Source organism: Lethenteron reissneri, chromosome 59 (genome assembly GCF_015708825.2).
Source record: "Lethenteron reissneri isolate LAM-NWPU_2019-01 chromosome 59, ASM1570882v1, whole genome shotgun sequence".
In the NCBI taxonomy this organism is placed as follows: Eukaryota; Metazoa; Chordata; class Hyperoartia; order Petromyzontiformes; family Petromyzontidae; genus Lethenteron; species Lethenteron reissneri.
Window position 1 is genome coordinate 309,967 of NC_083837.1, and position 15,282 is coordinate 325,248.

General features: G+C 54.9%; 1 protein-coding gene across 3 annotated transcripts in view; it reads left to right on the top strand.

The window, feature by feature from the left end:
• Positions 1–9,484, top strand: part of LOC133357676 (serine/arginine repetitive matrix protein 5-like) — a 45,089-nt gene extending 35,605 nt beyond the window's left edge. For 2 of the 3 annotated variants that reach the window (XM_061575764.1, XM_061575765.1), the window contains exons 8-15: positions 1,037–1,843; positions 2,179–2,293; positions 3,259–3,336; positions 3,995–4,023; positions 4,862–5,151; positions 5,677–5,849; positions 7,436–7,953; positions 9,376–9,484. In XM_061575764.1, coding sequence (XP_061431748.1) covers positions 1,037–1,843; positions 2,179–2,293; positions 3,259–3,336; positions 3,995–4,023; positions 4,862–5,151; positions 5,677–5,849; positions 7,436–7,887 — 1,944 coding nt within the window. In that variant the 3' untranslated portion in view covers positions 7,888–7,953; positions 9,376–9,484. The remainder of the gene's footprint in view (positions 1–1,036; positions 1,844–2,178; positions 2,294–3,258; positions 3,337–3,994; positions 4,024–4,861; positions 5,152–5,676; positions 5,850–7,435; positions 7,954–9,375) is intronic. The other variant, XM_061575766.1, reaches the window with a different exon arrangement.
• The last annotated feature ends 5,798 nt before the right edge of the window (positions 9,485–15,282 follow it).

A 15,282-nucleotide genomic window follows, 5' to 3' on the forward strand; every position in this document is an offset into this window, starting at 1 on the left:
ACTGTACTGTAGAGGCGATCACGTGGATTTAAAATTAACCGGATGCAAGATATTTGTTCGGTTCAAGCACGTGACGTGTAATAAACATTTCCAAGAATAAAAATGTAGAACTAGTTTTTAATTATTAATTTGGGCTTAATGTAAAATCCATGAGTTATTAATTTACATCAAAATCTCAGGTGCGCGGCTAATCCGCAAATTGGATAAACTGCACGCGGATAATCGAGAGTTGTGCTGCGCCTGCGTATTAACCACGACACTCATCAGAGATCCCCTCGACGTCGTTGGCAACGTCCAAATTAGCCAAATTCAAAAACCAACCCCGCAAGTAACTCGATTGGGATCACACACACACAGCAGCAGCAGCATCGCCCCCCTACTGCTAAATCTGAAAAAAGAGTACTTGATGAGGCTTTCCCCGGGCAAAACGAGTGGAACTATGACTCTCTCTAGTGTATGGAAAAGTCTGCTAAACACACGTCCGAGTTGAAGTCTGTGAGCCACGTGATAACTTCGGGAGTTGGCGTGACGAGTACCGCTCAGTCCGCCGGAGAGCGGCCGTAGGATGCAGTTGGTTTCGATACGGTGGCTCCGTTGTCTGGTTCGTGTGGGCCCCAGTCACACTGTGGACTGTCCTTAATTCTCCAATTGTGGGTGCAAAGACCTGGAATGATGACGATCACCATTAAGCATGAAAAACTATTGAACTATGTTCATTTTACCAGGAAGGCCCACTGAGCTATCTAACTCTTTTTGAGAAGCGACTTGGCCACAGATGACAGCTCAACGAAGTGTTTTATCATCATCACGTGGACATTTACAGCAGCCAAATACTCTAAACGCGTGACGTTGATTCTAAATGTGGAGGGAAAAACCAGAGGACCCAGACAAAAATCCACACGACCATCGGGAGAGAGACATGTAAACGCCAAATGATATAGGCATCGGGTCAGGATCGAACCCACAACCTCATGTGTACCAGTCGAGGGAGTTAACATCTCTCACCACCGTGGCGCCCCTCATTCGACGTGTGCAGGCGGAGACGGTGACATCCTTCAACCGCCCTCTGGAAAAACCCTCGGACTCTCAAGTGGAGTCAGTGAAGAGCTACAACCGCACCGTGCAGGGCTGGAAGGCGCTGGAGGCACAAACCTCGAAAGCGGCACCCACCACCAAAGCGACCACCGCCACCACCATCACCAAAGCGGCACCCACCACCAAAGCGACCACCGCCACCACCATCACCAAAGCGGCACCCACCACCAAAGCGACCACCGCCACCACCACCGTCACCAAAGCCACCACCACCACCAAAGCCACCACCTACAACAACACTGGTTACAATAACACCGCCTCCAACAACACCGCCTCCAACAACACCGGTTACAACAACACCGCCACCACCACCGTCACCAAAGCCACCACCAAAGCCACCGCCTACAACAACACTGGTTACAACAACACCAGTTACAACAACACCGCCTCAACCACACGCAAGAGCTACGGCTCCACCAGAGCCTGGGGGGATGATGACGACGAGGAGGAGGAGGGGCCGTGGCGACCACCGCCGCCAGTGGCACCGCCAACGGCACTGCCGGTGGCACCGCCGGCGGCGCCGCCGCGGCGAGTCGCCTCTCCGCCCACGCCACCACCGAGGAAGTTCGACAGCTCGGCGGTGGCGGTGAACCGGCTGAGTCGGCGATTGCCGCCGCCGGTGATGACGAACGCACCTCCCGCCGCCGCCGCCGCCACCACCACCCTGGTGTCTCCCGTTGGCAAGACAACCTCCTTGGTTACCGTGACACTCACCAAATCGTCGCCGCCTCCCTCCGTCGCGTACCAGGTGTTTTATTATTTCTCGTTATTTTCATTTTTTTTTTGATGCAGCTGCCTTGCACCGAGGCCCCCGGGGACGTCCGGCGGTTGTCGAAAGCTCCCCCCCCCCCCCCCCGACGCTGTTCAGAACGAGCGGTGCCGATCGCGCGCCGGTGTCTCGGTCCAAACTAGGGATCGTTCGCAGGCGACACGGCTCCGTACCCACCCGTCAAAACAAAGTGGCAGTGGCGGCGGCATTCCTTCGTGACGGCCTCGTGCAGTGAGGATGGCATGGGTGCCGTGCGTGCTTCCTACCCAGCGCCGTTGTTCATCACCGTGCCCCCCCCCCACCCGACCCGGCAGGGATTCGGCGTCTCCGAGACGCGCGCCGTCACCTCGGACAAGCCCAGCCGCCCCGTCCTGCCCGCCGAGCCCGCCAAGGTGCTGCCCCCCCCAAGCGTCGGCGCCACCCAGAAAGGTGCCAGCCTCTACCCACCGAAGAAAAGAACACCACACACACACACACGCACGCGCACACACACACGCACACACACACGCACACACGCACGCACACACGCACGCACACACACGCACGTACACATGCACACACGCACGTGCACACTCACACATGCGTAAGGACAGTATGGGGCGATGTAGGGACAGTATGGCTCCCCGTGGCCATGGTTACTAATTAACGTAACGGGAACAGACAGGGTCACGTTATAGGGTGACGTGGGACCTGAGTGGTCGCTAACGATGATTGATGCGACAAGCGTTGGCAGAGTCGCGTGAGGGGAAGCACGGGACCCAACGGCCATGAATTGTAATAAGGGCAGAGACGACAGGGCCAGGTGCGGTGAGAGGGGGTTCGGGAACAGGGGCGTGGCCGGGCCGTGAGGGGGATAAGAGCCGGCGTGAGCCGGGGCTCAGGGCTGCTGTTGTGGGGGAACTTGCTGTCGCTGTCGTCACCTGGGAGCGGGTCGTCTTCACCGTCCTGGAGTGGGCACCTTGTCGTCTTGGAAGGCTTGAGCGTTATGTTGTCTCAGAATAGAGTTACCTAAGTTACCCAGGTGTATATAGTCACTCACACTTACTCGTTACGTTATCAGTGAGTCGGCAGACTTTATTCATAATAGATACACCTTCTTGTTCAGTTATATGTATATCTGAAAGCTACACTACACATGCACAAACACATGCACGCAAAGATCCTCCCCGTATAGCCTCGAACATACGGGGAGGCTCAGCCGATCTAGGGGAGGACCCATGACCGGTTCAGATATTCGTCACAGTTGTTGGCTGCAAACAAGAATTGAACTCGGGGGTCACGGCCCGATTCGTAGCGTAGCGCACTGACTGCTGCACCACCACTCCCCATAAAATCTACGCACGTGTGTGTGTGTGTACGGCGATTCTAGAATATTGTTTGTTTCTACTGTGTAGTGAGCAGCACGAGCAACGGAGAAGTTTCCGGCAGGAAGAAAAACCAGTGGCGGAATGCGGAGTTCTTCGGATTTTCCGGTAAAATGCAAACTCCGGTTTCGATCTTTTGTTCAACTGGATTCATTCCCCGGGTTGTCACTGGGGTTGTGTGGACATACTTCACTGCGCTGGTCAACGCAGATTTGGTGACCTGATAAGATATCACTCGCCCACTCATGTTGGCCGTGGTCAGGAATCGAACCCAGGTGTTGATAGTACCGTAGTAGTCTCCGCGGAAATATCGCGTGGAGCAGGGAAGCTGGTAGTGGTCGTTGGTGTGGTGTTTAATTTTGGATCAGATCTGGCATGAGATGCAATGAGAGGAGAGTGGATACGGATTGGCTTATTAGTGCCCAGGCCAGGAGGCCACTCAGCCCATCATCCGTCCCTCTGGGGGTCGATACAATTAAATTAATACCACTTTGTGGAATTATCCTATGGCCAAAAAGTCTCCCCCGCCATAGGAACGTGGAATTTCCACCGCTGGCTATGCAGGGCTGTGAACGGGGAGATGAGCCCCAATGTCTCAATGCTGATTTGAGCTTCAGCAATAGGAGATCACTCGGACCTTGTGGCTTGTTGTACTGTTCGTTGGTAATCAATTGCAATTGCTATCGGGAATCTCGGGTATTTGAATAATGTCATTGATGTCGCGACTGGCTGATTTTTGTCTATTTCCACATTCCTGTCTCCACAGAAGACAACGATGATGTCATGGTTGACCATGTAAGTAGAACCTGGGCTCACTTTGCTCTACACGATTGCTCCCTCGCTCACTCGCCCACTCCCCCATGCACTCACCACCTTAGTCACTCGCTATAAAAACAACAACAACCGCCATTTGCCACTAAGTGGCGGTGACGTCACCACGGCGCTTGTGCCAGGCTATGTGCACGTTAAGGCCACTGAAGTGTCGAACGCCCACTGGCAGATCACGGGACTGACCCAAGGTGCCATGGGTCGGCTGACTGAGATGACTGAGAGCACTGACTGCTATCGCGATCACTGACGCACTCACTCAGCGCATGAATTATTTGAATGCATGAATCATGGAATAAATGCATGCAGCTACGTGCGGTGCTCAAGACGTTCAACATACGTGAATAAAAAATAGTGAATTAGTCGACATGGGAAAGTGAGCGAAGGTGGCTGAGACAATGGACAGACGAGACAATTAACAGACGAGACAATGAACAGACGAGACAATGGACCGACGAGACAATGGACAGACGAGACAATGGACAGACGAGACAATGGACAGACGAGACAATGGACAGACGAGACAATGGACAGACGAGACAATGGACAGACGAGACAATGGACAGACGAGACAATGGACAGACGAGACAATGGACAGACGAGACAATGGACAGACGAGACAATGGACAGACGAGACAATGGACAGACGAGACTATTGGACAGACGAGACGATGGACAGACGAGACGATGAACAGACGAGACAAACGGACGCATGCTGAGACGAACGATTGAACGAGCGAACGATCAAAGTCGTTAAACCGGTCAACGAACGGTGGAACGAACTGACGGACGAATCGGCGGGCAGGAGGCCGAGCGGAAGCAGCGGGAGGAGGCGGAGGAGGAGGAGCGGCGATGGCAGGAGCGTCGCAGACTGGAGGGGGCCGTGTCTTGGGGGGCATCGAACCACGCGGCTTCCGGCGGGGGGAGTCGCAACGGAGTCGTCGGTGGGGGGCCCGCGGCGGGGGGCCACGCCGGGGGGGCTGCGAGCGACGGCGAGGATGCGGAGGAGGTGGAGAAGATGAAGAGGGAGATCGAGGAGGAGGAGCGGCGGTGGAACGAGAGGAAGAGGCTGGAGAGGACCTCGTCCTCCAGCAGGTGACGGCACCATCGCTCACATCGTCACCGTCGTCATAATCACATCACCATCATTGCCGCCGTCATTGTCATCAGCACGCCAATTGTAATCATCATTATAATGATCATCATCCAGATCAACGTCATCATCATCATCGTAAAATTTTCAAATATAATTAATAACATGATCATCATCATCATGAGTCATTAAATTATTCATTGACAGACTGGCTGAATCACTGATTAAATGCCTGATTGCTTGAATAATTCATGGAATAATTGATTAATCGACTGGCTGACTTAATTAACTGATTGGTCTATTCGTTTTCTCTCGTAGATTTATTGATTCAAATCATGATTTATTGATTATTTGATTGCCATGACTGCTTCCGCCGCTTCATTCTCTCGCTGACGAAATGATTGACTCATTCGGTGACTTGTTCATTATCCTCGCCAAACGAATGAACTCTTGACCGATGAATCTATTCACCGACCGACTGACCTATGGATTAACCGGGGGAACGACGGGCGGATTTGTTCCGGCAGCCCCACCAAACCCGGCCCCTGGAGTCCGACCGTCGTTCCGGGCAGTGCCGAGCAGCGCTCCCCGAACCTCCTCACCACCACCGTCACCACCGACGACCGCCGCTCGGCCAGCCTGCCGCGACAGTCTTCTCCGAGTGCGAGCAGCTACAACCCCTACATCTCCCTTGGCAGAAGTACGCGAGTGTGTGTGTGTACACGTGTGTGTGTACACGTGTGTGTGTACACGTGTGTGTGTGTACACGTGTGTGTGTACACGTGTGTGTGTACACGTGTGTGTGTACACGTGTGTGTGTGCACTTGCGCTATGAACCCGGCGACCCGAGTTCGATTCCCGCTCACGTCCAACACCAGTGACGATTATTTGAACCTGTCCTGGACCTCCCCTAGGTCAATCGAGCCTCAAATGAGTACCCGGTGCGGTGTGTAAACATCGCCACAAGGGAGGCAAAGGCGGCCAGCGTGGTGCTGGCCACCCACCCCCTTGTGTGATGTGCTGGCCTTCAAAGGTGCTCGCTAACAGCACTTGCTCCAACAGTCTGTTGAGGCTATACGGGGGATTTTTGTTTGCTTTGTTGTGTGTGTGCGTGCACGTATGTGTTCCCCTCTAATGGAACATCTGTGCAAGTTTGAAACTTTCAGGCTGCCCTGCCTACGATCCATTCTGGGTTCAATCAGGTTGGATTGTGTGAGGAGTTCACAAATCCTTGAAAGATCTGGACACGGTCCCATCAGTGAAGTCCTCCGGCGGGCAAGGCTGCACTGGCTGGGTCATGTAGCCCACATTCCCAGCCACCGCATGCCCAAGCAGCTTCTGTTTGGCTGGATAGAGGGGGCTAAACGGGCACGACCAGCAGTGTCAAATCGGCCTCTGTGGAGGAGGCTCGTGAAGGACGCTACTGGGCAGTTGGAGGCAGTCGCCCTCCAACAACAACAGAGGGCGGAGGAGCGACGCTCACAACAACGAGCGGAGTGGCGGGCGGCTATAACACAGCAAGTTGGCAGAGTAGGGGGCACAGGTGGTGCATCAGCCAGTCATCTCAGTCAGTCGATCCATGGCACCTGCTGGGTCCGTGCTGTGACCTCTTGCCAGCAGCGAGCCTTCAAGACACTTAGCCAGGTGCTGTCCAGATGCGGGGGTGAACATTGGGGTCTCAGTTTTTTACCCAATCCTGGCCAGCTGGCTCTAAAACGTAATCGACTAACTTAACCTACTTCTCGTGACGGTCTGAAAGTGCACCTAGCCTGGCACAAGTGCTGGGGTTACGTTACCGCCACTTAGTGGCAAACGGCGGATATTGTTGATGTGCCAGCCATAATCAGCGTCATGAATATTAATATCAGAATCATTGTTATCGCCCTTATTATGCCTGTTTGTACCCTGGCTTGCCAGCAGAAGTGTGTCGCCCCAGCGCAACACGTAGGTTTTCTCGGGGTGTAGCGATTTACTCCCACGTGTCTAAACACAAACGGGGCTGAAAACACCGGAACATGTATAGAAGACCAGAGCTTGGGAAACTCTTTGTTAGCAGCGGCTCGCCTGCCTCGTTACGTCCCCGCTCGTCTGTGGCTCCCTCGCGTCTCCCAGTCGTTGTTCTGCGGCACGGTGCCAAGTTTTAATTAACGTCGTCGTCGTCATCGTCGTCATTGTCATCGCCGTCATAATCATTGTCGTCATCGTCATCATCACCGTCACAATCGTCATCATTGTCGTCATAATCGTGATTGTCGTCATCATCGCCGTCCCCACATCTCTCCCCAGACCGCTCCATGGGCTCCGCGGGCTCCGTAGGCTCCATGGGCTCCTCGCACCGCAGCCCCACCTACTCCTACCGCGACGCCAGCCAGCGCCCCTCCTCCTACCGCAGCAGCAGCAGCTCCTACGGGCGGCAGACGCTCAGCCCCAACTACCACAACTTCTCCAGCAGCTCCGGCGGCGGGCTACGGCGGCAGCAGCGGCGGCGGCGCCAGATTCGGCTCCGGCAGCCCGAGCTACAGCGCGACGTACAGCGTCAACTACGGCACGACCAGAAGCCCCGGCTATGGGTCCAGCCACGGCGGCTACGGCGGCGGCGGCGGTGGCTACGGCGGCAGCGGCTACGGGGGCGGCAGCGCCAGTTACAGCGCGGCGAGAAGTCCCACGCAGACGACGGCGAGAAGCCCCGGCTACGGCGGCACGAGCTTCGGAGGGGGGTACGGGGGCGGCGGTGGTAGCAGCTCGCTCGGCTCTGCCTACTCGTCGCTGTCGGGGTACGGCGGAACCAGCTACAGCCCGGCCAAGTGAGCGCACGCGGGCGCGGGGGGCAAGCAACGCGACAGTGTCGTGATGATGTTGATGATGAGGATTCCGTGCAATTGTTAAGAGATTCGGCTCAAAGTGATGCAGCCGTTCGGTTTCCACTCACCCCCACCCACGCTGAGTGGAAGCTGCCTAGCTCTGTCACTCCACACGAAGCTCCGGGTCTTTTCAGCCACAGTCGTGCCCTCAACTCTCTATGCTTGTGAAACGAGGGCCACTATAATGGAGCATCTGCACCGGTTAGAAACATTTAGGCTGGCCTGCCTACGATCCATCCTGGGTTTAACCAGGCTGGATTGGGTGAGGAGCTCTCAGATCCTTCAAAAATCTGGACACAGTCCCATCATCAGCGTTGGCTGGGTAATGTACTGTCGACCGCATGCCCAGCCACCGCACGACCAAGCAGCTATGCTTGGGGACCACCCGGTTTAAATCAAAACCCAGTCTACGCAAGTCCATGGGTCTCTGCGTCACTCTGAGTCTCTATGCGTGTCCATGGGTCTCTGTGACCCTTTGAGTCTCTTTGCGAGTCCATGGGTCTCTGTGACCCTCTATGAGTCTCTATGCGTGTCCATGGGTCTCTGTGAACCTCTATGTGGGTCTCTGTGTGAGTCCATGGGTCTCTGTGACCCTCTGAGTCTCTTTGCGAGTCCATGGGTCTCTGTGACCCTCTGAGTCTCTATGTGAGTCCATGGGTCTCTGTGAACCTCTATGTGGGTCTCTGTGTGAGTCCATGGGTCTCTGTGACCCTCTGAGTCTCTTTGCGAGTCCATGGGTCTCTGTGACCCTCTGAGTCTCTATGTGAGTCCATGAGTCTCTGTGACCCTTTGAGTCTCTTTGCGAGTCCATGGGTCTCTGTGACCCTCTATGAGTCTCTATGCGTGTCCATGGGTCTCTGTGACCCTCTGAGTCTCTATGTGAGTCCATGGGTCTCTGTGAACCTCTATGTGGGTCTCTGTGTGAGTCCATGGGTCTCTGTGACCCTCTGAGTCTCTATGTGAGTCCATGGGTCTCTGTTACCCTCTGAGTCTCTTTGCGAGTCCATGGATCTCTGTTACCCTCTATGAGTCTCTATGCGTGTCCATGGGTCTCTGTGACCCTCTATGAGTTTCTATGCGAGTCCATGGGTCTCTGTTACCCTCTGAGTCTCTTTGCGAGTCCATGGATCTCTGTTACCCTCTATGAGTCTCTATGCGTGTCCATGGGTCTTTGTGAACCTCTATGTGAGTCTCTTTGCGAGTCCATGGGTCTCTACAGTTATCACGACTTGGCCAAATAGCCCCGCTGGAGAGGTGCTCTGCCCCAATAGTGGAGGCGATTCCGCCAGCGGTGGCAGTGGTAGCGGCGGCGGCGTGAGCAGTTGCAGGGGCTGCCCCCTCACCTTGCGGGCTCGTGGGCTGCAGGATCGCGGGCGAGAAGAAGGAGTGCGGGAGCTGTGGCAACGCCATCGGCAACGGGGCGGCCATGTTCATCGACTCTCTCAACCTCTTCTTCCACATCGACTGCTTCAAGGTGTCGGACGAGGCACACACATACTACACTATACACTACACTATACACTACACTGTACACTACACTATACACTACACTATACACACCACACACTATACACTACACACTGCATACAAACCACACACTACACACTACATACACACACCACACACAACAGTGCGAGTTTGTCATCAAATTCCCCCCTCCCTTGCCCCCCCCCCCCCCCGTGTGCCCCCCCACCCCCCCCCCCCGTGTGCCCCCCCACCCCCCCCGTGTGCCCTCCCCCCCCCCCCCCCGTGTGCCCCCCGCAGTGCGAGGTGTGCTCGGGCTCGCTGGGGGACGCGCGCACGGGGATGGACGTGCGGATGCTGTCGGGGCGCCTCCACTGCAGCGGCTGCTACTTCCGCAAGCGTGGGGCTGGCGCCCAGCCAACCAGCGACCTGTGAGGGCCTCCGCCACCCACCACCGTCACCCACCACCGTCACCCACCCACCACCGCTACCCACCCACCATCCACCCACCCACTCACCACCGCCACCACCGTCACCCACCCACCCGTCACCCACCTACCCACCACCGCTACCCACCCACCATCCACCCACCCACTCACCACTGTCACCCACCCACCACCGTCACCCAACCACCACCGCCATCCACCCACTCACCACCACCGCCACCACCCACCCACCACCGCCATCTACTACCACCGCCAAAACGTCCACGCAGACATTCACGTGCCCCGGGCGGGGAAGAATAAAGACGAGCTCCGGGTGACGGTGTTAGAGACGACGAGCTCCGGGTGACGTGTTAGAGACGAGCTCCGGGTGACGGTGTTAGAGACGACGAGCTCCGGGTGACGTGTTAGAGACGACGAGCTCCGGGTGACGTGTTAGAGACGACGAGCTCCGGGTGACGGTGTTAGAGACGACGAGCTCCGGGTGACGTGTTAGAGACGAGCTCCGGGTGACGGCCTTCAGGCGGTGGGAGGGTCCTGCAAGTCGAAACTTGCCGGAGTGCCACGACAGTTGTCGAGATGTTTGATTACAATATCTTTGAGATTAGTATTTTCGTAAAAAAATATTATTTGACTCGTTCTTTTTTTGGGGGGCATTTAAAATCGGCGGATATTTTGCATTTCCCGTCGACGCGTGGATTGGAAAACACGGGCGGGATTTTTCCCCGAACATCCAAAACGTGGATAGAACATCCAGAAATGCAGCTCCGCTGAGTTTGCCCATTCTTCCAGTTTGGTTTCCGCTAGATTCGGCTGCTTCCCCACACTCGATAAAAATATCGTCGTGTGGACGCAAGAATCGGGCGCTGGATGAACGGAGCCTAGAAAAGATTTGGGTCGGGGATTTCCACCTAAAACGGGTGGAAACTGCCTTCCCACCAGCACGCGAATCGCGATGCACGATTTGCGTTTATGCATCTGGACCGAGTGGTGCCGCAGATGTAATTGTGGTCTAAAATTCACGTGGGATTTGGATTATTATATATATTTTTTAACACAAGTGTATACGGCAAGTCCACGTTTAACACGGTAGATGCGGTCCTGTCAAGTGAAAATAATTTCGCCGTAAGTGATGTAACGGTAAAGTTTGGCGAGGTGCGACGTCCTCCGTACCCACGCATGGTGAGATGGCGGCACAAACAACTGAGAACATGCCGCTGCGTTACTGTATCACTGTACCGCTCATCCACGCAGCTCAAGAAAGTAGTGCGTCGTTGACCGCTCAGAAACCGCGTTATAACGGGGGGGGGCACATTCCGCGTTATAACGGGGGGGGGGTGCGTTGCGCCAAAACGTGTTCGAGCGTGAACACCACCGCGCGTTAAGCGAGGACTTGCCGTACACGGAGCCGAACATTAAGAACGTGACGGTACCGGTCACTTAAGCCCGTCAGAGAGCGTGACGGTCACTCACGGCCGTAACGTTCCAAGCGCGGAACGATTCTTACTCAAGACGAGCCCCGTGAAGAATCTGGGAATCGCATCAACGTTTGATGAAACTGCGCAACGTCCAGGGATTCTAATTCGGCTCGTAACGTGCACCGGTTCTTGCGCGGAGAGTTCCCCAGAATTCCGTGCGGAGGTTTAATTTGACCACGCGCGTAGGCGCGCAGAGTCTTAACCCAGGGGAACTTCGGGTCGGACGATTTACACAATTCATTAACAGACTGAAATGTGTCGATAGCAATGCCCGCGTCCACTCACACTCACAACGCGTCAAATTCGCGACGCCAAGTCACAAGCGGTGGCTCGGCGTCTCCGACGCGACCATTCTGAACCCCCTGAGAGAGCAAGACACATTGAGACCCAGGGCTCAAGCCCAGGATGTCAGTGACTGCCGGCTCAATGGCTACGACGAAGCCCTTGACGGACGCGGGCACCCGGGGGTTCATACCCGCGGGGTGCCACGGGGTGAGAGCTCAGTGAGAGAACCTCCCAAGAGAAGGCAGAGACACCCAGAACCTGGGGGGAGGGGGGGGGGTCTCAAACCCAGACATCCGCTCTCACCGGCTATAATCAGCGAGGCTTTCCTGGGTCATTAAGAGGACATTAATTTTGACTGCTGTTAAAGTAAACTGACAAAGCTTGTACTCTACAAATGTTGGGGGCCTGCGGAATACTAATAATGATTATGCACTTAATCCCAAGTTGCAACCACCGAAGACGCTTTGCAGTAATGGAGATGAATCTTAATCGTGGGTGGCGTTGCGCCTTTCGATAAAGGAAGCGGTGGATTGTTTGGTGTGGCTGGTTCACGAGCACGGTGGGCGCGTGCCGTGCTGGGTGGGCGAGTGTTGTGATGAGTGGGCGTGTGCCGTGTTGGGTGCGTGCCACGGTTTGTTGCACTCAAGTCAGGTTGGCCGCTTTTGCTTGTGAACATCAAAGTCATTCCGTCGCACGACCTCTGTTCGTAGCGGGTTGCATTCGTTTCTGTACCGGCTTCTGATTTAACTTCATATATTTTTTTAATTTTCATATTTCTGGCTTCTTAACGGATTGTGGGGTGTAAGAGAGTGTTTTATTTTAACATACATATATATAATTTTATGATTTTAGTTTGCCAAGTTCAGAACAGCGAGTCTCAGATGTTGATCGGTTGATCATCGCAGATTTAGAACGCCGTCCTATCGAGGGTTGCTGCGATCATTTGGCGATGCCGCAACGCACGGAGCAAGATCCCCTGGGGGCAGAATCGTCTTCGCCCGTTAAGTTTTTCTCAAATCTTTAATCTCCTGGCAAAAAAAAAGATATTTCACGAAAATCGTGGATAATTAGTTGCCACCACATTCGGTGCTGTGGATTAATTGACGTCACGATGTTCACATGACGTCATCATTTTGGCGATTCGTCCGATTCTTTGTGGCATAACCGACAGCACGAGTGCGTGTGGGGAGCGGTGGTGCAGCGGTTAGCGCGCTGCGCCGCAAATCCGGCGGCCCGGATTTGATTCCCGCTCACGGCCACCAACACCAGTGACGATTATCTGATCATCTGAACCGGTCCGGAGCCTCCCCTAGGTCGACTCAGCCTTAAATGAGTACCTGTTGCGGTGTGTAAACATCGCAACAGGTGCCACTGGGGAGACAAAGGCGTCCGGGCGTGGTACTGGTCACCCACCGCCTCGTGTGCCGTGCCGGCCTTCATAGGTGCTCGCATACAGCACTTGCCCCAACAGTCTGTCAGGACTACACGGGGGATCTTTGTCTTGTGTGTGTGCGCGCATCATTAGCGTCAGAGGTTGTTACTTTACGACGATGAGAAGGGGCAGGCTCATGCGGGGTCGTCTGCAGGTGAACAACTCGTCCAGCCAGGCGCAAACACAAAGCGACACTAATGTGGAATAACTCCCGAGTGAAGGGAAGCTGCTGAGGCTCTCGTGCGTGGAGTCGATATCGGAGTTAGCCTGCCACAGGCAGCCAGCATGGGGCCTGCGTTCTGAGTTGACTCCAATTCTTCAGATGTTTCAATCGACGCGGCAAACAAACGAAATATTTGATGTACAATGAAGAAGCACGACCCAATCGGCCGATTGAAAGCTGCGGATTCGCCGAATTACAAAACAAAGACCACCGTCCACCCTGGCAAAGAGGGAGAACGTTCTGTCAAGTGCCTTATTTTGTACCGATTTCATGTAACTCAGCGTCAGCTGTTCGCAGTAACGAGTGGGGGTTTTCGCGGCGCCCCGAATTCGCATCGTTGGAGCAACTTCAAGGGAGTGCCGAGCTCGCTTCTTGTTGTCCGAACGTCGCCGCAGATTTTTGCAGCCGATTTTGTTTTACTTTTATTTGTAGCTGATTTTTATGCGAGGCCACTTACACAATGATCTGGCCAAATTTGTGAGCGTGACTCACACTCATCAACTCTCTCAGCGTGGGTAAGTGAGTGACTCACACTGACCAACTCTCTCCCCGTGGGTAAGTGAGTGACTCACACTCACCAACTCTCTCAGCGTGGGTAAGTGAGTGACTCACACTCACCAACTCTCTCCCCGTGGGTGAGTTAGAGAGTGACTCACACTCACCAACTCTCTCCCCGTGGGTGAGTTAGAGAGCCACTCACACTCACCAACTCTCTCAGCGTGGGTGAGAGAGTGACTCACACTCACCAACTCTCTCCCCGTGGGTGAGTTAGAGAGCCACTCACACTCACCAACTCTCTCTCCGTGGGTGAGTGAGAGAGTGACTCACACTCACCAACTCTCTCCCCGTGGGTGAGTGAGAGAGTGACTCACACTCTCACTCACCAACTCTCTCAGCGTGGGTGAGTGAGAGAGTGACTCACACTCACCAACTCTCTCCCCGTGGGTGAGTTAGAGAGCCACTCACACTCACCAACTCTCTCTCGTGGGTGAGTGAGAGGGACTCACACTCACCAACTCTCTCCCCGTGGGTGAGTTAGAGAGTGACTCACACTCACCAACTCTCTCTCCGTGGGTGAGTGAGGGAGTGACTCACACTCACCAACTCTCTCCCCGTGGGTGAGTGAGAGAGTGACTCACACTCACCAACTCTCTCTCCGTGGGTGAGTGAGAGAGTGACTCACACTCACCAACTCTCTCCTCGTGGGTGAGTGAGAGAGCCACCACACTCACCAACTCTCTCAGCGTGGGTGAGTGAGAGAGTGACTCACACTCACCAACTCTCTCCTCGTGGGTGAGTGAGAGAGCCACTCACACTCACCAACTCTCTCAGCGTGGGTGAGTGAGAGAGTGACTCACACTCACCAACTCTCTCACCGTGGGTGAGTGAGAGAGCCACTCACACTCACCAACTCTCTCACCGTGGGTGAGTGAGAGAGTGACTCACACTCTCACTCACCAACTCTCTCACCGTGGGTGAGTGAGAGAGTGACTCACACTCACCAACTCTCTCAGCGTGGGTGAGTGAGAGAGCGACATTTCGCTAAGATAAGTGGCCCTGAGGAATGAGCTCTCCCACGCGTGCACGGCGAGCTAAAACGACGGAATTATCGGCGCCCCATCAAGGGCGTCGTGCGCCACGCGATGACGCAATTTGGCTGCGTTGGGTGGCGGAGGGAAGCACCGTTTGACGACACTTTTGGCCAGATCATCACGTCGTGTGGTCTCGCCCCAAAAATCACTTGCGAATTAAAAAAAAAGCGTATTGGCCGAGTGAACCGCACGACGGCGTGACGTTAACAAGACCGTTGTGTTTTATAATTAATCAACATTCATTCGCGGTGCTCGGGGTTGTCACGGCAAGCGTCACGATGCAGGCAGCACATCGTCGTCATCATCATCATCGTCACCATCGTCACCACCGCCGTCACCACCGCCGTGCGTCGGT